The following is a 21,176-nucleotide window of genomic DNA, read 5'->3' on the forward strand; positions in this document are numbered from 1 at the left end:
CCTGTCCACATGCAGGTCCTTAGCTAGAGGACATGAGCGGAGGCTTCATGCTGGAAAACTTCCACAGGGAAAGGATCTGATGCTCACAGTGCAGCTGCTTTTCCACTTCTCCCACAGAAGTCCTCCTAGCTCTTCTGATCCAGACTTCCTTCCAGGCATTGCTTACCCTTGCAGCCTGCAAGTCTCCACTTCTTATCTTCCCTCCCACTTTTTTCCTTTGAAGTCCTAGCCTTGCCTTTTGATCTCTCTCAAACCCAGTAATTTCCTGGTTAAAACACGGTAGCAATGTCACTGGGGAAAGAGAGAGGTTAGTCCACTCTCAACTACCCTGAAATGTATCTTGATGGAGAAAGCAAAGCAATTGCAAAACATACATCAAATAAAGACTGGTAGAAGATGGAATGAATATTTACCCTTAGCTCAGCTGCTTGGTAAGTACCATACACAAAACTTGCTAAGCAGAAGCACTTATAAGTCTTCTAAATTGCTTCTGCAGATATTTTAAAATTAAATAACCCCAGCCACTACATTACTTCCCAGTAAGCCAAGAGAGACTTACCCAATTCTCCACCAGCAACTAGCAAATGAAACCAAAATGGTTTGAGAAACACTACAATATGAATCCTTTTATATGATTTCAGTGTCCGTGTCTCCGGAAGTGAGACACGTCAGGGGTATGGAAATAAAATTTTTAATAATCCAGACCTGCTCCACCTCCAATCCTTAAATTACTTGCTTACATTATAATTTTTAATGAAACCTAGCCACTGAGGTGGTACATATGACACTGTGACTGCTGCCTGCAGCCTGAATTCCTGATCCACGTATTCTCTATGGTGGATGGGGAACAAAGAACTGATGATACAACCTGGAAACAATCCCCCTCAGGATTAAACTTTGTTTTGATAAAAGTTAATTTGGTACATTTTCTTGCCCCTTCCCCAAGACAGCCATACAGACCAGGATTACAGATGGGGTAGGACTCTAAGCAGCTTTGTTCTGCTCTCCTGTGCAAGTTTGCTTGCTCTTACTAGTGTACAATATCCCTCCTACTGAGAATTTTATTCTCAATAATCTGGTCAGAATTTCCCTTGTTGCAACTTGCAGTCATTGGCTCTCACCCTCTCTCTGGGCACCTCTGAAAAGAGCCTCTCTATTAATACCTTTTAGATAGCTGAAAGGGGCCCCAGGATGTCTCCTAAGTCTTTTCCTTTCCAGGGTGAGCAGGTCCTTCAGCCTCTTCCCAACCATGATCTCCTCAAGGCCCCTGGACCATCTTGGTGGTTTCCACTGGACTCACTCCAGTTTGTTGGAGACTGTCTTGCACTGTGGGCCCCAAATAGAACACAGCATCCAGATGTGGTCTCACATGTGTCAGATGGAGGGGACCACTCACCCCCTCCACCCCCCACCCCATAACTGCTAGTTTATGCTGGAGAGTGTAGCACAGTACATGGGAGCACCCAAGTTTTCCAAGCAGCTTCATGACATCTCTGCTCCTCAATCAGGTGCAGTAAGGCAGCATAACCAAAAATTGTTATGTTTTTCACAGTTAGGCAGCCAGGGAAGGCTTCACACTATGTTAAGATCTTCAATGTCACTTAGGCTCCTTCTAGGACTTCTCCTGCAGCTGCCCATCTCTATGCAGTGACACTCCAGAGTGATGAACGATCTGTATTTGGTGCTCTGACCACAGTGTCCATGGTAGTGGCCCTTTTCAGTTTGCTGTGCACATTTTCTTCATATAGCAGGCTAAACCAAGACTGAGATACACCATTCACAAAAGACAGCTAACTGTGCATGACTGCCACAGCACAGAGTCACCGCTTTCTGCCTGCCACAACTGTGGTCAAGTAAAGATGTTCTTGTCTGAAGATCCCTCGTTAAAAGAGAAAAGGGAGAGCCAACAAGTGCATTGCCTGTGAAAGATCAAAGACTCTGAGACTTCCTTCTCTGCTCACTCCAAACTAGCCTTAAGTCACTTGGTGACACAAGCATCGAACCAGTATTACTTGCACATAGAGACAAGGGCATATATCATCTGGAGACAAAGGTGAGTTCTTGTGTCTGCATGCTGTTCTCCCTTTAAATGTGCATGTCCATACTGCTGAGCACGGTAGTGTCCAAGTTAGTGGCTTTTGGTTATTTAAGTTGAAGTAAATAAATCTGGGATGCATGACCACTTGGGTTGCCAGTCCACTGCTGACCACAGTGACTTGAATTAACCCTGAGTATAATTCACGGCACTTTGGCAAACCAGTGGACTGAAGGGAAAAGGGTGGTGGTCACTCCTCCTATCACCCATCTGCTCTTCAAGGGTGTACCTGCATGAGGATAAAGGCAACATCATGGCGATGGAGTAGTGCTATGTTATTTGAGTCAGAGCTTTAGAAGAAAATGCAAAACATCACACAACTAGTGACGATATAAGAGTTTCCAGAAGCACGTCAGGACACTGCCACCAGCAGCACCACATCTGAACAGGACAGTAGCAGTGACAGAAAGAGGTCAGATGTGGCTAAAAATAAAAGAATCCCCCAGATCCCACATCCCATCCTGTCTCTAATGGGCCAAATGATGTGTTAGGCTGGAGGATGTTTTACTGTCACAGAAAAACTGACCCATGACTGGACGACTATTTGAGAGCAAGCCAAGAGTCCATTCATTTCCCAAATTCTTCTCTGGCGTCAGCCCCGCTGAAAGGCCACATGAATTTGCAAGCCATCTTTGCTCACTCAAGGTTATGCTACAGCCACGGAAATAGCTGGTTTCCATTAAAAATAATTAGTCAAATAACCCATCACAGCACAGAGGCGGAGCAGGTCCAGGTTAGCAAAGGGTAGCTTGTCTGTGTGCCTGGGGCACCTCATCTCTGGAGGACAGGCTCTTGAATATACAAGGCAGATCCTAGGTTAAAGTTGCCGTGTCTGCTCGCCGTCTTTATTTGCTGGTACTCAGCCAGGTAAGTATCTTTGGGATTGTACAGATCTAAGCCTATTGCTGGTGTTAATTTTGTACTATGTGCTGAAATAGATTACTGCTACCAGCTGTGTATGGGAAATTGTTTATTGGCTCTCACACCTCCTTGGTGATAAGGGTTTGAAACAGTAATAATCTTCTTCCTTCACGCTTACTGTGCTGTAATTCCCATGGATGTTCTGCAAAATGCTTCCTGTTGTCTCAGCACTGGATTTGGAGGGATAAAACATCATCTTGCTCGCTGAACACCTACATGGCAGGCAGGAGCTGAAAATGCTGTGCATGTAGTTATCATCTAAGCAGTGAAGTCACTGCAGCATCACGTAAGGCAGCGGCCAAAGTCCCAGGTAAGAGTTCCTAGCCGCACGGTAAAACTGAACTACCTCTTTCTTTTACCTGTCTAGCCTATTGCTGCTTTTAGCCATGGTAAAAGTAGGACAGTGATAGCTGCATCTCTTGCAGCTGCTGCGAGATGGGTATTTGCCTGCAAGGGAGTTTCAGGACAAGGAGAAAACATCTGGAAAAGAGAGGGGATTAACTTGAAGTTTATAAACCTGCTGAAATTGTTACTAAGTCCACTGCTATCTGTGCAAGAAAATGGTGCTAGGGTGAAATTGTTTGGCTGAAAAGAGATTTTAATAAGAAAAGCTGAGTTTGGAAGTTTATACAGAAAAACAGAATGACCAAACTTCTTTTCATAAGGAATGCTTGCAAAATTTTGGGAAGAAAAAAAAAAAAAACCACAGCAAATTTTCTCTCTATTCCTTATTTCACAAACAAATTGTGGCACATACAGCAACCATCTTGCTGAAGAATTCACCAGCCAAGAAAATTAAATGTCTGATGCTTTGGGTTAGTAGGCACCAAATTGCTCTTTTTCTTTCAGGCTTGCCTGCAGTGCAGCAAGATGTCTTCCCAGTGCAAGCTGCCCTGCCTGCCCCCTTCTGCCTGCACGGGGGAGGCTGCACACACTGACACTTGCCCATCACATTGTGCCATGGTGGACCTGAATGCTCTGTGCCCTGTGCAGGACATGCAACCCTGTCCTGAGCAGACTTTCCAGGTGGACCCCTGCCCATGTCAGGGTGCAGCCACCTGCCTGGATGCTTGCCCTCAGGTTGGGTCCCCCTGCCCACCTCCTGCTGTCCCCATGCCCAGGGACAGCTGCTGCCCTGGCCACACATCTGCCTGGGACTCCTGCACACCTCCATGTGTAGGTGCCTGTGCGTGCCCAGCAGCGATCCCCTGTGACGCCCCTCAAAGCAAGGGAGGGACCAGCTTCCCATTCCAGCTCACAGTCTCACCAATGGTGCCCTGCACACCTGAGACAGTTGGGATGTGCATGGAAACCTTCCCCCTCCAGCATGCAATCTCGCTAGTGGATCCCTGCATCCCTGAGACAGCTGGGAGCTGCGTAGAAACCTTCTCCATGCAGCACCCAACTTCAGAAATGGATCCCTGCACCATCAAGACAGTTGGGACCTGTGCGAAGACCTTCCCCCTCCAGCATGCAATCCCAACGGTGGAGCTCTGCCTTCCTGACACAGCTGGGACGTGCATGGAGACCCTCCTCCTCCAGCAAGGAACCTCATCAGTGGAGCCTTGCATCACTGAGACAGTTGGGACCTGCATGGGAAACAACCCCTTGCAGCACCCAGTCTCAGCTGTGGAGCCCTGCACCCTCGAGGTGCTCAAGACCTGCACAGAAGAGCCCTGCTGTGCTCAGGGTGCGATCATTGGTGATCCCTGCCTCAATCAGAGCTTGGTTGCATGCATGGATCCCTCCACATCCCAAAGTGTGATTTTTACGGAGCCATGCGTGTCCCAGAGCACCACAGAACCCATGGGGACATGCACACCCCAGAGCACTGTGGTGCTGGGCACACCCCAGGGCACTGCAGGACCCACAGACACCAGTTCTACCAAGGGCACAACCAAGGGTGCCGGTGCCCACCCATCCTCACGAGCACCTTTCCACCTGAACACCCGCACTGCCACCATCGTGGAGCGGTGCCTTTCCAGGTGTCAAAACTGGCTGCGAGGCAAGAACTAAGAGTGGCATCAGTGGGCACACAGTAAGAAGTTTCCCTGCATAAATGAGACTTCCTCTGGTGAGTCTCTTGGTTTCTCATGTGTAACAACAAGCGAGAAAATTGCTTCATGTTAAATAAAAACTACTTTTCAATCATCTGTTAATTATGGTTCTTATTTTTATTGCCTAATGTTAACTGCAATAGTAATGGCAAAAGTGCAATGCAAGTATTAATTGCATTCAGAGAGACCTGTTTCATCATCTTCAACCTTTTTACTTCCCACGTACAAATAACTACTTTCATAGTCTGTCTTAAATTGTTATGATTTTGCCTTTGGGTTTTCTATCCTCTTTTTTAATAGTCTTTTAGATTGCAATTATTATGAGAATATTGAGAAAAGTAGCTCAAAGGCATCATTTTAACATAGCCTGAGAAAGGTCTTTTAAGGAGATATAAAATGACAGACAGCATTTAGGGTGAAGTAAGAGCAAACACTGAACAGAAAGAAGTTGCAGAAAACACCAGGAGAAGAGCAATGCTGAGAAATGTGTTTTGTTGCACAATGTTCAGTTGAAGACTGGGTAAAACTCTGTATAATTAAAAGTTTTTGTCATGTAACAGCTTTCCCCAGATCTGGAGTTAGATCTCTATTAGCAGCAACCTGATGCAGTAGATGGATAAAGCTTTTGAAAAGTTATAGAAAGACCAGGGGGAGAAGGAGATGCCAATTATTCCTGCAGCTGCCTGCTGTGTAATTGATGTATCACCTGATATTTCTTGCCCAGCAGCCCTACCAGACTCAGGGCTAGCATCCAAGGCTCTCCATACTCCCAGTGGCACTTGGTCATGAGCTGCTGTTTGCTGATATGGCAGTTTGCTGCTGCTGCAAGAAGACCCCAATGCAGCTCAGGGTAGCCTGGAAAACTGATGAGAACCAGCCTAGGCATCTGTAAACAGCTGCTCAATGAAAGCCATTTTTATTGCATTATGACACTTTGCTTGCTGGGTCTTTAACATTCTCTGTTAGAAAGGATTTTTTCTGTCTCCATACGCACATCATATAAAATAACTCTATGTATTAGTGCTCTCTGTGTATTTGCAAAGAGATGAAACAAGTCCTTATAGTGTAGCAATAATTGCAGTTTATTGGATTGAGGCAATAAATCTTGATGAATCTGAAAAGTTCAACAGCTGTTTCCATTTTTTTCCCCAGTAAATAAATCAACAGATGTCATTCTCAAGACACTATGTCAAATTATCATGCCTGAAACTACATATATCACCCATTATGTAATAAGACTCTTCAGTGAGTTAGATTACATCTGCAGTATTAGACTTTGGAAACACCTATAAATCAAACATTAGTGAAGTTAGCCTATAGTAATGTAAAAATGACAACTAAATATGAACAAACAAAGATGATAAGCAGAGGAATACTGTTTACTGTAGTACCAAATATGCCCTTGCAAGTTAAATCAACTCAGCTCATTGTTACAAGACGCTCTTTTGACATCCTATTACTGGCTGTCCTTTACAAATTGTCGTGCTGTCCCACATCATCTCAGTTAGTTACAAAAATAACTTATTACACATTTGCATTGCCCTGGCTGGCACTTCCCCTCACAACCCCAACATTTATGGTTATGCCAACACAGCACGCTCCATCCATCCCAGCACATTCGACATTCACACACCCATTTACTGATACTCAAGAGTTTGTTGGCATCATCCTGGGTGCTTCTAAGTGCTTACCAACAACCTGGAGGCTGAGCCATTTCCTCCAGCACAGCAGCTGCTCAGCAGGCAAGGAAGTAGGTTTCCTTTCCTCAAGTGTCACTAAGTGTTCATCAAGACCAAGGTGAAGGTTTCTTTAGCTCTTTAAAGGACTCCACAGTCCACCCAGGGCCATAAGTATGTCATGTTTTATATGAAAACTAAACCTAGAAAAAACTTGTCCTTTCTGTTGGGTGCATTGACTATAACTTCAGCAAGCGTTTCTTCATTTGAGCAATGTGGGGCAGGGATGGTCTTTGTGGCTGGACTGCAGTGCCCTGATCCTAGTCCCAGGCCTGCAGTGCTGGTGGTAAAGCAGCAAAGCAGGAAGGAAGGACTAGATCCAGCTAGATCCTTTCACTGGTCCATGTTATCTGAGGATGTACTGTGTTTGCATCTCTAAACTCAAGAGCAGCCTGTTCATTGCCTTCTCCCAGCTCTTCATTCCTTTGATGGTTCTCATGTTCCCCTCACCATGATCTCCTCCCCTCACTCATCTGTCATTACTCCTGCCTTGTGACACCTCGTCATCATCAGGGTGGAGTGTAATTGGTACAGCTGGAAAAAAGGCATCAGGTGTGATTGTGGCATTCCTAACATATCAGCTAGTAATTTATACCTTTCCTACAGAGAGGAAGGAAAGGACAAAGTGCCATCCAACCTGGGTTTGGCCAAACTTTGTTTGCAAACAAAAGTCGAGGACCTCATTTCTCAGACATGGCCGACAAGGCTGAGAGCTTGCTTACGGACATCTCAGCTGGTACTGAGATGAAGGACTGTAAGCAGTACCTCAGGGCTGGTACTGCTTATTTCATGGTGCCTGGTGAGTCATTTTAGGAAGCTGATCCTTCCAAGCAGGTCAACTGCTACACGTCTGCACTTGTGAGCCCTGCCAGTCTGGAGTCCACATTCTCCTAGCCTGAGTCACCAGCTCCAGAGGGTCTTCCAGGCATAGGGAGGAGACTGACAAGTCCAGTTAAAACAGGCATCTCCCGCTCTTTACTAAAGCCAGAGAGGTCAGCACCCCTTAGCACATCCAAGTAACTCTTCAAAACACACAAGCTGCACTAAGTGAAGCATTTAACAAAAATAACAAGTTCAGCCATTGCCACATCAGCTCCAAATTCCCTATTTTTTCACCCTGTTTTCTCCCCTCTGGTGTTCAGGTTCCCATCCAGAACCTTGCTGGGTTCAGGACCAGGTGACTTTTGCCCGTGGGCTGCAACTGGCTCCGTTTCAAGCAGGGCACAGTTCTAAACTTCAGCACAAATGTACACCTGGGCAAGAAGTTTCTGAGAATAGCTGGGAGCCTGCCAGAGCCCAGCACACCTTCCTCTGTGCTCGCCTTTCCAGTGTAAACAAACAGAAATGTTGCTCTTAAACAAGGCAGGCCACAGGCAGAACTGGTAGCGCCTGGTTTCCACCATCTGTCCTGTGTCCAACAGCCTGATGAAGGGAGAACTGATTAGTCCTTTCTACTACAGCAGCATGAACCAAGCCTCTACCAATTTTCATGAAACTAGTAAAGATTTAACATTTGTTTGAACCATGCCACTGCATAAAACTTGCTTGCAAATAATAGGTTAGGATATTGAACACAGGAGCGTAGAAGCTTTACTTCTTGGGAAAGCCAGGCGAAAGAAAGATGAACCCCCATGAAAAAAAGAAAGCAGGTGATTTCCCTGTCTGTATCTCTGGAAAAAAAGGAAAGGAGTGGGCAGGGCAAGCAGAAGTTGCATTCCTGCAAGCAGCACGGGTAGCACAGTGCAGGACAAGGTGCATCAGCCGGCTTACTGCCTGGCTTTCCCCCCTGCTGCCAGCCCACAAGCCTTTTGCAAGCAGCTTCCAGACCTGCACTGTTCATCTCATTGAGTGCTGCCACCCCACTGCCAGATACGCGTCCCTGCCAGGGAAGCTCCATCTCACCCCAGAGCACCCTCTCTGGTTCTCAGCTGCCGGCCCAACACAACGCCTTGCTCCTCCCCAGCGGCACCTTGCCCAGCCAGATCCACCACACTGCCAGCCAGGCTTTGGTGGGGTTTCTATCAGGTTGTGTTTCCCAACACATCCTCTCTGCCCCCTTCCACCCTCTGCTCTAGATGACACTCCTGTTGTTACAGCACAGCCACCCCTGAGCAATTCTTAGCTGCTTCCTCTCCACCTGCCCTCAATGCCCCTGCAGTCACTCCCTGGTGACCAAAGCTGCTTTTCAGGACAGCAGAAAGCAGCTTTCCACCCCAACCAGAGAAGACACTAAACCTGAGACTTTAAGCCATTGCCCAAAATTGCAGCTTCCTCCAAAAATGAGCTAGCAAAAGGAACTGAAATTCTCCCGCTGATGTGCTGGACAGTGAGGAAGCTAACGGGCAAAGACACCAAAATTGTCCTCACCACCAAGGGGAGCAGCTGAAATGAGTGCAGCCCATGACTCACTTCCACCATGGCCACAAGAGGTGACTCAGGTATCCACCAAACCCTCAGCTTTCAAGTGGAACAAGCTAGCAGAGACCACAGCCAAGGCAAGTGCCCCGTCCTGTCCCAGCCCATCTCCTCTGCGGACAGCCCTGGGAGAAGGCAGCGAGCTCCATGGGTGCATAGGTGGCAGGAGCAAACCACTGCTGCCTCCATCCCCAGCCAGGGTCCCCGCACACAGCAGGAGCGATGGCTCTGGGCTCAGGATGATACAGTACGGGAAGAAAATTGAAGAGGAGTGCTCACAGCCCAGCTGCTATACCTGCCCAGCCTCTGAGCACTAGCACAAAAAGCTGGTTCATGGTAAGAGCTCTGCCCAGAAGCTGATTTTCCAAAGCTAAACCCTGTGGCCAGCTCAGGGAGTGCGTCTGAGCGAGGTCTGTGTGCAGGCAGCAGACCTGATGGGAAGGACAGCATCCCAGCTGCTCACACCAAATGCGCAGAGGTGTGTCTGTGCATGCACACACTTGGCCTGGGCGCCCACAGCAAACATGCACACGTGTGACCATGCATGCACACACAGAGCGTCCTCTAGTGATGTCCAGCATGGGAAGGCAGGAAGACGTGTCCTGCTGGAGCTTGGAGAAGTTGAAAGGCGAGGAACATACAGGCAGTGTCAAAGCTCGTTTTCTGATGACAGATAAAAAGTAGGATTTGGAGTCTTCTGGGCTGGAGGTAAAGAGTAGTGGCAGCATGATTAATTTTGTCTTGATCGTCTGCCAGTTAACAGCATTCCCAAACATCTGGGGTGAAGGACTGCCATACAGCATGCTGCATTACCAGCAGTCCGCCTCCCTACAGTGAAAAACAGGTGCCTTCAGAGGGAGATGAAATAATTCCTCATAGCAGTAAATGTGGGATAATCTCATCTCACATTCCTCCCTACCCTTTTTCCTTGTTAGATTTATTCTTAGTCTCTAATTGCTACATATTTGTTTAAAATGAGACACAGAATTTCATCCGTGCTCTCTATGTGCTGGCTAGCTACATATCATCATTTCTTTTCCTTTTCCAGACCTAGAGCTCTTTAAGTAAACTTGTGAGTTCCTTTGCACCTTCAGAAAACATAATTTACTCCATGACAGCTTCTATGTTTTGAGTTAAAAGAGACAGCTGGATAAGTTATGAGCAAACAAAGCACAGAAAAATCCTGCCTTCACAAGGAGGATCAATGGGTGAGAGGAACAAGATAATCTGAGATGCCCATGCCCCTTTATGAGTTCTAGGGTACAAATGCAAAGGAAGGGCTTAATTAACTTCTCCATAAGTGTAATTAACATATGTATTAAAACTGTCTCAAAACAAGAAAAGTATCCTCAAAAGCCTTGTTTCAGCCAAGAGATTAATTCCTAATTTTAATTGTGGGATTATTCAAATGCAGAAAGAGTCTTTTAGATATTAAAGGCATTGCTAGCTGGCTTTCAGTGCATTACCACAGGGAGACTTAGAATCCAATTATCTCTGAAGAAATATGTTAAATATGCTCATTAACATGTAAAAAAGTGGAAACATCTATTAGAGAAAAGCTGGTGTATTACACTTCTTAATGTCACAATGAATTAGCAATAAAGAAGGTTGCAACAGAAATAACTTGCTGAAATGCCTAGGCAGCACAGGAAAACACAGCATTTTATTCCAATTAGCTTAATTCCTGATAATGACATAGATGTAGCGATAAAACTCTCTGTATAATGGGCTCCAGCCCCAGGAAAGTTTAGGAAATGTGCTTCATGTGTGGAACGAGGTAAGCCTGAACCTCAGTTTAAACTGCCCTCAGCTCTCAGCAGGCAAAAGAAAGAAGGTAACAACAGGAGGAAAAGGCAAAGGAGGCATGTGAGGAAGGCAATAACCCCAGATAAAACCTCTGGGTCCCATGGCTGCACAGAGTGCAGGCACTAACCAGTCATTTGCTTTTTCTTCTAACCTCCCCCCTAAAGCAAGCCCCATCCATTCAAGCCCCAAAGACTTCCAGCTCTCTAAAACCCATATTTAAATGCTTTCTCACATTAAACCTTCAGTGCAGCACTTTCCCTCCTTCATCAGCACTAACCTACACTTCTGCTCTTCCCTGCTGAGCAGGAATAATCAGAGTCATGAAGGAATAAACAGTAATTTCCTGCTTTAGTTTTTGTTGAGGAACCTGACCGCTCTGACCTAACTCCCACCCCCTTGAGCCCCAGACCTTAAACACACCCAAAGCCTAACACCCAACACCAGCTCAACACCAGTCCCTGCCATTACTGCCTGACATGCGCTCATGACACAGCCCCAATTGCTGGCAATGCTTTTTCTGTGCCCCCTTCCCTCCCGATGCCTCCTTCATCTGCTTCTTCCTTTCCTCCCCATTAACCAAGGAGCTGAGCAATTTCCCAGATCCACAAGGTCTTAGGGCAGAAGAGAGGAAAATAACCCTGGGCTGTCTGAGGAGGCACCGGTTTTCAAGTTCTTTTTTCAAAGAGAAGAGTTTTAAGTGAGATGGCTGAAGTTTCACACATTAAAATACAGCAGGAGAAATTTAAGCATGACCTAAGTTGTAGATCTTCAGCAATCACCACAGTGGTAGTAACAGTTACTATATTATTTTAAAGCTCTTGTGTAACCATGAACACTTAGATTTTCCATACCTTTCTTTTTTTTTTTCTGCACTTCTGACACAAATCTTACTCCAAATGATCACACTAGAGTCCCAGTGCTGCTGTGAGCCAAGTGTCACCTCCAGCTTCACCCAGCCCCAGTGTGCATCACTGCTCCAAACCCATGCCAGTGGTGCAGTCCAGAGCCCAGGGAACCACAACTGCCCCTCGTGTGAACACACAGAACCAGCATGCTTAGAATATCTTTTTGCCCAAGAAACAGAAAGAAAGATGAACTGGACAGATGTGCATAAAATTAGGTAATCAAACTGCTTAAAGGAAGCAACCAGAGCATTTTACCAGCAGCATAAGCTTGAATACACACTCTGCCTATCCAGAGAAGCTGGTTTACCCAGTGCCCCAACACATTTTCTGCTGGTGAGCTTAGAAAATGGAGCTCCTTCAGCAAATACACCTGAAAGATTTGCTAATTTTAGTGGAGTGAGTTTGCCAAGTAAACAATATGCTGCAGACTTGTTCCCTCCTCTGCCACACCATGCATCTACAGGAAATCCACCTTGGAAAGCCATCCCTAATTAATGTCCATTTTGGCTGCTTTGAATGCAAACTCCCAAACTATTTATTCTTCTCTGAAGTGCAGGTGGCATCACAGAGGAAAGAGCTACCCCTCCTGCCCCAAAATTTAGGCTAATGATGTTTTTCTAGCACCAGCATGGCTTAAAGGTCTTGGGGTGCCCAGGAATCTCTAACCACACAGGACACCGCCTTGGAAGCTGCTGGATCCTTTTGATATTGGGTGAAAACAGAGAAATTGGAACCTAAGCTTTATTTCAGCCAAAGGCATTACCAGCTAATTGTACTAAGCAATTTGGCTCTGCTGCAAGAGCAGTTTTCACAGTAAAGAGCAGCACAAATGCTGCTCTTCTGTTGTAGAGGTGTTCCTAGGAAGATCAGCTTCTTTCCAGACCTTTTCAGAGAGTAAGCCCTCCCAGCCCCATCCCAATCCTCCTCAAAACCCCCCAGCATCATTGCAAACCAGGTGTGAGCTTGTGCAAAGCCTCCCCTCCTATTTCACAGCTCTCAAGGCAGCACCACTGAAGTTTCATGTGATTAGGTTAGCACAAGTCTCAGAAGCACCTGCCCTCCACTCCCTGGATTCAACATAATTTAGTGCAAGCTCTGCTAAATGTGATGTTTTTCTCTTTTCTGTTGCAGCACTTTTAACTTCTTCAGATATAATTTGATCTTCTAACCTTTTCTGCTTCATAAAGCATGTATGAAATCCCATACAACATAAACCTGTTATTGTCTACAGTTGTCTACAAGAGGAGAAACCGCCCTGCTCAAGGTCTGGGTGGTTCGACTAGAAATAACTTCAGCAAGAACACACTAAACACTTCTGCCTCTCCAAGGTGCCCCAGTAATTGCCCCCCACCCTCACTGCAGCTTAATGAGAAGATTAGCAGTGAACATGCCACATGTTAAAGTGGTGCATTTCCATGCAGGTATGATAGAAAGGTTGATAAATAGAAATAAAAGGGTACTGTTTAGGAGATTGCAGCTCCTCCCTGGGCACTGCCTACTCAGGCTGACAGAAGAGCTGCTTGATGGCACCTGGGATTAAAACTGTGATATATTAGCTTAAAGAAAGGACATGGGTTCAGACAGAACCAGCCAGAGAAAAAGGAACCCTGAGCTCAAGAGGACTCGGCACATAACCAAAGGACAGGACAGGACAGCCTGCAAAGCTGTCCTGACCCTCCAGCCTCCCATAGTTACCCTCTCCAAGCCCTTCCATGCACACCTGCAAGGATTTCACATAAACAAAATAGGACCCATTAACCTTTCCCCTTGCCAGGCACGGAGCAAGCCAGAGCATTTTCCTGAAAGTGCTTTTTTTAGTACAAAACTGGATGTATATTATTTTCTGTGCCTAAAACACCTTGCACTTTAAAAGCCACATGGATTTCTGATACCATTTTTTCCCAGTCTTTCTTACTAACCACATATTGGCCAAGAAAAGGACTCTAAAAAAGAGAAAGCTAAAGGATACCTAAAAGTCTTACTCAAAGTGCCTAGGAGACAACTGTCATGTCAGACTGCATTTGGAGCAGCCGGGGGAGCAATAAGACAGCATAGAGAGATAGAAAATTTACTTTCCTGAGCAAACAGCAATAACTGCATTTAGGTCTGCGAGGCTCCCAGTTCACCCACTGGACCTCAGTATGGTGTCCTGTCACCCACAGGACACAGGGTTGCAGCAGGGACTGGTGCTGGACAGCACGAGGAGTGTAAGTCCCTTCCTTGCCATGTGCCTCAGTTTGCCCTTCTGGTAAATAGGTGATTGCAGTCCACCATGCCCATAGTCCCCAGCTGCTCGCTGGCTCTGGGACACACCATGTCACACCTCTGTCCTACTCCAAGTGCCACTTGGTGGCACTGTTTGAAAAGATTTCTTTGCTTGATTGGGATCCAGAAGAGGGAGTATCTGGAAGGAATCACATTAATCTTAGCATCACAATATAATTTTTCTTCCTTTGTTTTCTTTTCTCTTTATTTACCATGCAAGCACTCCTGGCTGGTCTCCTCCCCTGTGTGTCAGTCACTGGGTACCTCCTTCTCACAAAACACGTTTGCCAACCACAAGAGTCCCAGGCATTGCTCAGACATCACCTCAAACTAAATTCTCCAGTGGTAAAAATAGCCTTTTCTGTTAAATTCCTCTGAAATGTGTCTGCAGGCAGGGCAAGCTTAGGAAGGAAGGATCATGCATTAACTCCACAGAAAAGCATCAGAGCAGAAGTTAATGAGAAAAAGACAACTGAAGACAGGGGCATGCCACCGTAATTGGGTGTGAGATGTTTCAGGTCACCCTGCTGAAGGGGTGTCTCCTCTGGAAGATGCAAGCTGTGATCCTGAGCTGTATATAAGATGGCCAAGAGCTGATCTGCTCCAGACTGTGCTCCTGAAGCTCAGCGTTCCTCCTCCTCGCCCAGAGAAGCCTAGACATACTTTTCACGTTGTTTGACTTTGCTACCAGCAGGAAAGCAGGAGCCTCTGGCCATAAGGGTGTCCCTGGAGCTGCGACTGCTGAGCTCTCCTGAAGGAAAAAAATAGTAATAAAGGAGATCTAGAATTAAACTATTCCATGGTTTGTTAGAGACAGCCTCCATTCACAGCTCTGTTCTGCACCAGAGGAAGCCAAATGGGATTTTTTTCTCTCTTCTCTTACTGTGTATCCCCAGCCTTTTGGCTCTCACTGTCCCTCACCTCTCCAGCCATCACCTGCTGGTCCTCACATCTAGCCACTTCTGCAGCTGAGTTTCATTTTTCAGATTTGTTTTCCTGTGACATCCTTCTTGCTCCCTCTTTCCCTTCCTTTATACCATTTCATTTCATCTGTGCCCTCCTCTGGCTCTTCTTTCTCTCTCCCTCTCTGTCCAGCTGTGTTGTTTAAGAGTAACTTATCTGAAACCCAAACAAATGAACCAAAAAAAAGCTCCTTTTTGTCTGGGTTTTTCTCGCAGGCTGCCTCAAATTTGCAGGGAGATGGCCCAGCTCCAGGAAAACATCAATGGCATCACTGCTGTTTTCTACACGTGTGCCAGAAGCGATGGCAACTGCAGCCCTCTGAGCAGGGAGAAGCTGAAGCAGCTCACTGAGCAGTTCACGGATGTGATGGAGGTGAGGATCCAGCCCCACAGCTGGCGCCTGCTGTGCGTGTGCCTTCTGGCTGCAGGGCTGGCAGGGTGGGTAAAGCTGTGCACTCCCATGCGGGTGTACAGGACACCTGGCTCCCTGGGAAAGGCACAGATGCCTTCAAAGCCCAGGATATGCAGGGAAGAGGAGAGGCTGTCCATTCTCCCAGCGCCAGCAGCTTGTGGAGCTCAGTGCAGGGAGCAAGACAAGGCATGGGGGAGCGGGGGCATAGGGGTGGATTTCTGCCCTGAGACTGCTCCAGTGCTCCTAGAGAGATGGCACAAATGGTTCACAGGCTTTGCCAACACCATTTGTCTCTTTACAGAACCCTCCAGGACCCCAAAACCATCAAGAAGGTACTATGCTTCCTGGATGATAACAGCAACTGCAGGGTTGACTTCAGTGAGTTGCTCAGCCTGGTGTTCCAAGTGACCAAGGCTTGTTGGAAGCCACTCCAGCAGCACTAGGCACCAGAAGATAGTCAAGAGCTGACAGCGCAAGAGAAGGCAGGTAGGGAGCAGTGGCCAAGGCTGCATGCAGCGGGGAGGGTCTCCTGCAACCAGCAGGTCCCTGAGCAACCAAGGTCCAGGACACTGAGACACAGCACCCAGACAACCATCAAATCCAGGAGGGTGAGACACAGGAGCAAGACCAGAACACTGATCAAACCCAGGAGCATGAGACAGCAGAGCAGGACCAGGACACCCACCAAGATGATGGGACTGAAGCACCAGAAGGGGATCCAGAGAGAGCTGAGATCCTGGACACTGCAACTCCAGAGCAGGACAAGAATACCCATAAGGCTGAAGAGACTGAAGCACCAAAACAGGACCCAAAACCCCACCAGGCCCAAGAAACTGAGGCTCCAGGACAGGGTTCAAACCACCATCAGAGCCCAGAGACAGAGTCAGCAGAGCAGAACCTGAATTGTCCCTCAGAGACATGAGGAAGAGACCCAAACAAGACCCAGGTCTGCAAGGCCCTTTGGCAGGACCCCAGTCCCAGCAAGACCCAGAAGCTGCTGCTCCCACAGTGGGGTGCAAGCCCCCATTGGGATCCCAAGCCCAAGGAAACATGCCATAACCCAATTTGCCATCAGCTCCCTGAATCCAAGTTGCTGGAGCAGAAGCACAGCAGGGCAGACGCTCCATCTTGTCCAGCACAACAGCAACAAGATGCTCCTCACCAAAGACAACCCACTACAGAGTAACAGCTCCTGCAGTCTCTGTATCAGTGGCTACCACAGCAGTAAAGGCTGAAACAAGCCCCCATCTAAGTGAGGCTGTTGCCCCCTGCATGGAGGTACATTTTGTCCAGTCCCACTCTGTTTTTTGTATTTCTAGTTGTCATGTCTTGTCCAATTCCTTGTTAAACCTGGGCTTCACACCCCTGGTTTGTACTGAGCTATGCATGACCAGAGCCCTTCTCTCTCACTCTGTGTTAGGCTGCCTCTGCCTGTGTAAGCAAAGCAATAAAACTGAAGGCAAAAGGGCACAGTGTCCCAGTGTGGTGTTGCAAGCATGCCTTCAGCCTGAGCAAACAGCCAGGTTGACATGATGAGGTGCAGAGGACCTGAGCGTCCGTCCCTTGCATGACATATGGCCAGACTGCTCCAGGGTGCAGATGGAGGGAAGGCTGCAGAGAGGCAGGTGTGTCTTGGGGGTGGATAGCCTAAAGGAACTGCTGCTCAGCTGCCTTTGCAATTTAGCCAAGGTGAATCAATTGCTCCCTACGGGCAGGGATGTGACATCCCTGCGAGAGATCTCTTCAGAGAGGGTAGAAGTCTGGCTTAACACAACAGCACGGCCAACCTGAACAGATCCTTCACAGCATCTATCTGCTCCGGGTGTTCTTCATGTCTGTCACGAAAAAAATAAACAGCTGCTTAACGCTGAATGGGAGGGATTTGTCCTATTTAACCTCATTTTTATTAATAATCTCAGACGCAAGGGGAATGTGGAGCATGCTATGAAGATCAAAAATCCCTATTAGCTATAGAAGTCTCCAAAGGAAGGAGTGGAGATATATTAAACACAGGAAAAATGATTGTTCGGGTACATCCAGTCCCAGCAACAACTGAGAGGCCAGAGATAAAAAGCTGACATGCAACTCATGCACAAACGGAGCCAATCTCAAATTCAGATTCAGTTCAAGCAGTTCGGGGTACCAGGTCTTTGGGCACTTGTCCAAGCATGCACATAGGAATGTGGATAATGCTGAGGGCATGAGCAGTCTGGTGAAGTCAGTGGGGTTTATTAGGGGGTTCAGACGTGCTGGACCACCAGGCAGGCCCAGGACTCAGCATCCCGCAGGGAGGGTGATGCTCAGCCTGTTTTTCACCATGCTATCTTTCACTTGTGACCTATCAGCAAAATCAGCACATGATAAATGCACCCGCAACTCCTGCTCTGTGGCTGGTGACAAGCAGCACACAGAGACCTCACTGGAAAATAAAACGTCATTCCTCTGGGACACCCCAGAATTTCACAATTTGCTAAGTGCTGAATCAGAAAAAACAGCATTTCAAAACTATCCCCAGAACATACATCGCAAAAATGATTTAGTTTAAAAGTGCTGATGTATTAGACACAAAGTATGCCAGTATGCTCTACTTCTGATAAAACGTATTAGCAAAAATGTGGACATGGAATGGGAGAGTCAAGACTTTCACCACCTATCTGTCAAAACCCCATTCCATCTAAGACGTTCCTCAAAACATTTCATTTTACAGAGAACTCCATTTTTCTTGTAAAATAGGTCTTAGAGGTTTGTCCAATGGCTCTTTGCTTCTTATTAGTTCTGGCTTAGGGTCTAAATTCACTAGACCCAACCATCCCCCTGTAGTCTGTTTGTCCATCAGCTGCCACCTTTTGCAGCATCAGTAAAAAACTGACCTCCCAGTTCAGGTAGGCACCAAGCCCTGTTAGGGTTGTGTTAATTATATGCTCTATCCTAAACAACACTACCTTTGCCATCAGGGGTATCATATTTGAAGTTAAGAGGGGAGGGTTGGTTCATTTTAAGGAGAACATGAAAATTATCCCACTGACACAAAAACCTGTCTAAGAGACCTGCAAACCTGGGAGGTGTTGGAAGATAAAAGGTCTTTTATACATCAAACAAGAAGCCCACTTCCTCTAAGATTAAATGCAATAGAAGTTCAGTCACCCTGTATAAACTGAACATGGATGGGCACAGAATTGGGTAAGAAGCAGGAGGACAGAGCCCACCCTTTTTGGTAATAGCTTTTAAAAACCTACCCAAGTCCTGTCTTATGAAAGCATCTTTGGGGAAAACCAAGCTGTTGGAGAAAAGGGGGTTTCAGTGCTGCCAAGAAATTGCATGCAACTCATTGCTTTGACCTGGGAATGGCAGCAAAGCACAGGAAAGCAGGCGAGCATGCCAGCATGCGGGTGGCCGAAACGCGACATACCTTTTCCTGCATTGATATCCCAACTCTGCCTGGTGGCTCATGTGGCACTCGACCATCCCGCACTGTCCCAGCCCCTGCGGGGGGATTACAGACTGTTACAGGACACCAAGCCACACTGTAATACTCTAATTCTAATAACAACTCCAATCTACCATAAAATTACAGTTTCCCAAGGGTGTTATTATCCCACAGGTGGGGTATAATTTGCACAAGTATAATTTAATCTTGAAAAAAAGCTCAAAAATGAAGTATGGTTAGTAACAAATCTTCGTACGCACTTGTATGAGTATCCCCAAGGTGTTACCAGCACTAATTAATTAGGCTCCTACACCCAGTATGATCTTACCTTACAGATGGGCCAGATGAGCCACTCACCCAAGGCTGCGTGACAAGTTCATGCTCTGAAGGCTTTCTGCAATGTCTCCGTCATGCTTGTCAAGGCAGCATCCTGCCTCCAAAAGCAGGGGCCCAGGTGGCATGGCTGGTATCTTCCTTATTTGCTCTGTGTGCTGCGAGAGTTCAGGATGAATAAAGGAATCAGTTGGTCTCTAACTAATTTATTGTTAAAACATTTTAAAAAAAAGAAGATTGTAGAGTTAATTACAGCAAAAGCTGCCTAGGGCAACTAGATGAAGATTCAACATGAATTGACCTCTCAGCAGAGATGTTCCTGCTTTTATTTTTAATTAAAGATCAAGGAAAGTTGAAACGAAAGTCATTCATGGAAGACAGTTAATATGAAAAATGTTTTGTCATTATTTTTCTCAATGAAAAGTCATTGCTTATTGAACAGTTATCTTCTTGTATGAAAATTCATTTTGCAAACTTTACCATTTAAAAATATTCTGTTTGTGGTTGGGGTTTTCCCAACAAAAAACTCGATAATATACAAAAAGTCTCCTTAATAAGAAGTTACCAAAAATAAAACACTCTACAAGGGTGCCACACAAGCCAAGATCTAGAGGATTTGGGGATCTCACTGCTGCGCACTTGCATTCCACCATTTTTGTAGTGCTTAGGTCTTCTGTCCTTCTGCGAGTGAAAGCCAGACCCAAACCCCACTGACCCCAGGCCCAAGGTGCCAAAAGAACTGCACAAAAAGCAAACAAAAATAATCTCTCCTATTGTGGTACTGAGCTCATGGGCCATACAGATCGCAGCTGTCCCAAATCTGCTCATAGTCAGCTCTGCTACCATCAATACTTCTGCCCCCATCCTCAGAATTTCATTCTATTTCACTTTCATACTGGTTTTATGTGTGTGTGTGTGTGTATTGTACATATATAAATTCATACCTATGCAGATGCACATTTATATAAAAATACACCCTCCCATTAATATATATATATGCTTTATAGCTACTCTAGATTTTTTAAAATCTGAAATACAATCAGCCCATAAAATAACTTTACAGTCTGGATTAGGTGGAACCAGCCAGTGCCTGAATTGCCACATGGCAACTGCTATTTCTGGGTTAAAATGATAGGTAAGGGGATGATAAGTTAAATAACCCGTTTGAGGACGTCAAGGTGCAGCTGGGCTTGGCCGAAGATGAATCAGGACAACATCCACAAAGGGTGTCTCCTTTCTGTAGCTCCGTCAAGGACCCTATAAAAGCACTCCGGTCCTCTGATCACTCCGCACGGCTTCACAGGAATCCCACTTGATCCCATTGGTGATTGGGTAAGTCGCTCCTTCTGAAACGTGCACTTTGCTGGGCAAGGACATGTTATTTCTATAGGATTCATGTTGGGTAGCAGCATTGTTCCTGCTGCAGTATTTTCTGAGTCGTCTGTGTTTATATCCAGTGAAGCGTTGTTTCGTGTTATTCGGATACCTGCATGCTGTCGTTGTGTGTCCATATGTAGAGGCAGCTTTTCTCCAAAAGAAAACAAGAGAGGGAACCAGATTTCATGCTTTACTTTGGTCTGGAGTCAGCTCCCACCCAGAATGAACAGATTGGAGAAATTTTCTGTTTTCTACAGAAATAGCAAAACCCAGAATTTCATATGCAGAGCTGTGCATGTATTCATGCATATGTGCACGTTATAGAGGCAGCAAGGCAGACACGGCACAGCTTCCCCAGCTGCAAGCTGTTCTCAGCACCGATGTACCTGATAACAGGCTTGGGGATCCTGTGAGGAGGAAGGAAGGAGGTGGCTTTTGAGGTTTCCAGACACAAAGCTCCAACAG

The 21,176-nt window shown here is 46.4% G+C and overlaps 2 protein-coding genes across 6 annotated transcripts in view; one reads left to right on the forward strand and one right to left on the reverse strand.

Moving 5' to 3' along the window:
• Nucleotides 1-21,176, reverse strand: part of LOC126041355 (keratin-associated protein 10-4-like) — a 44,228-nt gene that overhangs the window by 2,471 nt on the left and 20,581 nt on the right. For 3 of the 5 annotated variants that reach the window (XM_049806897.1, XM_049806899.1, XM_049806900.1), the window contains 3 exons: nucleotides 19,330-19,492; nucleotides 18,984-19,057; nucleotides 17,362-17,409 (listed from right to left, as the gene is read on the reverse strand). Coding sequence is in view for 1 of the 5 variants with exons in the window: in XM_049806896.1 (XP_049662853.1) it covers nucleotides 1,164-1,251 (88 nt within the window). In the remaining 4 variants the exon portion in view is untranslated. Of the gene's footprint in view, nucleotides 1-1,163; nucleotides 1,419-17,361; nucleotides 17,410-18,983; nucleotides 19,058-19,329; nucleotides 19,493-20,494; nucleotides 21,082-21,176 lie in introns of those variants that run through there. The other 2 variants (XM_049806898.1, XM_049806896.1) reach the window with 2 other exon arrangements.
• LOC126041358 (cornulin-like) lies at nucleotides 10,062-17,405 on the forward strand. Its single transcript, XM_049806903.1, is given in 3 exon segments — nucleotides 10,062-15,535; nucleotides 15,886-16,126; nucleotides 16,129-17,405. Coding segments are annotated over 3 exon segments (1,116 nt in total). The 5' UTR covers nucleotides 10,062-15,334; the 3' UTR covers nucleotides 16,803-17,405.

Source organism: Accipiter gentilis, chromosome 7 (genome assembly GCF_929443795.1).
Source record: "Accipiter gentilis chromosome 7, bAccGen1.1, whole genome shotgun sequence".
In the NCBI taxonomy this organism is placed as follows: Eukaryota; Metazoa; Chordata; class Aves; order Accipitriformes; family Accipitridae; genus Astur; species Astur gentilis.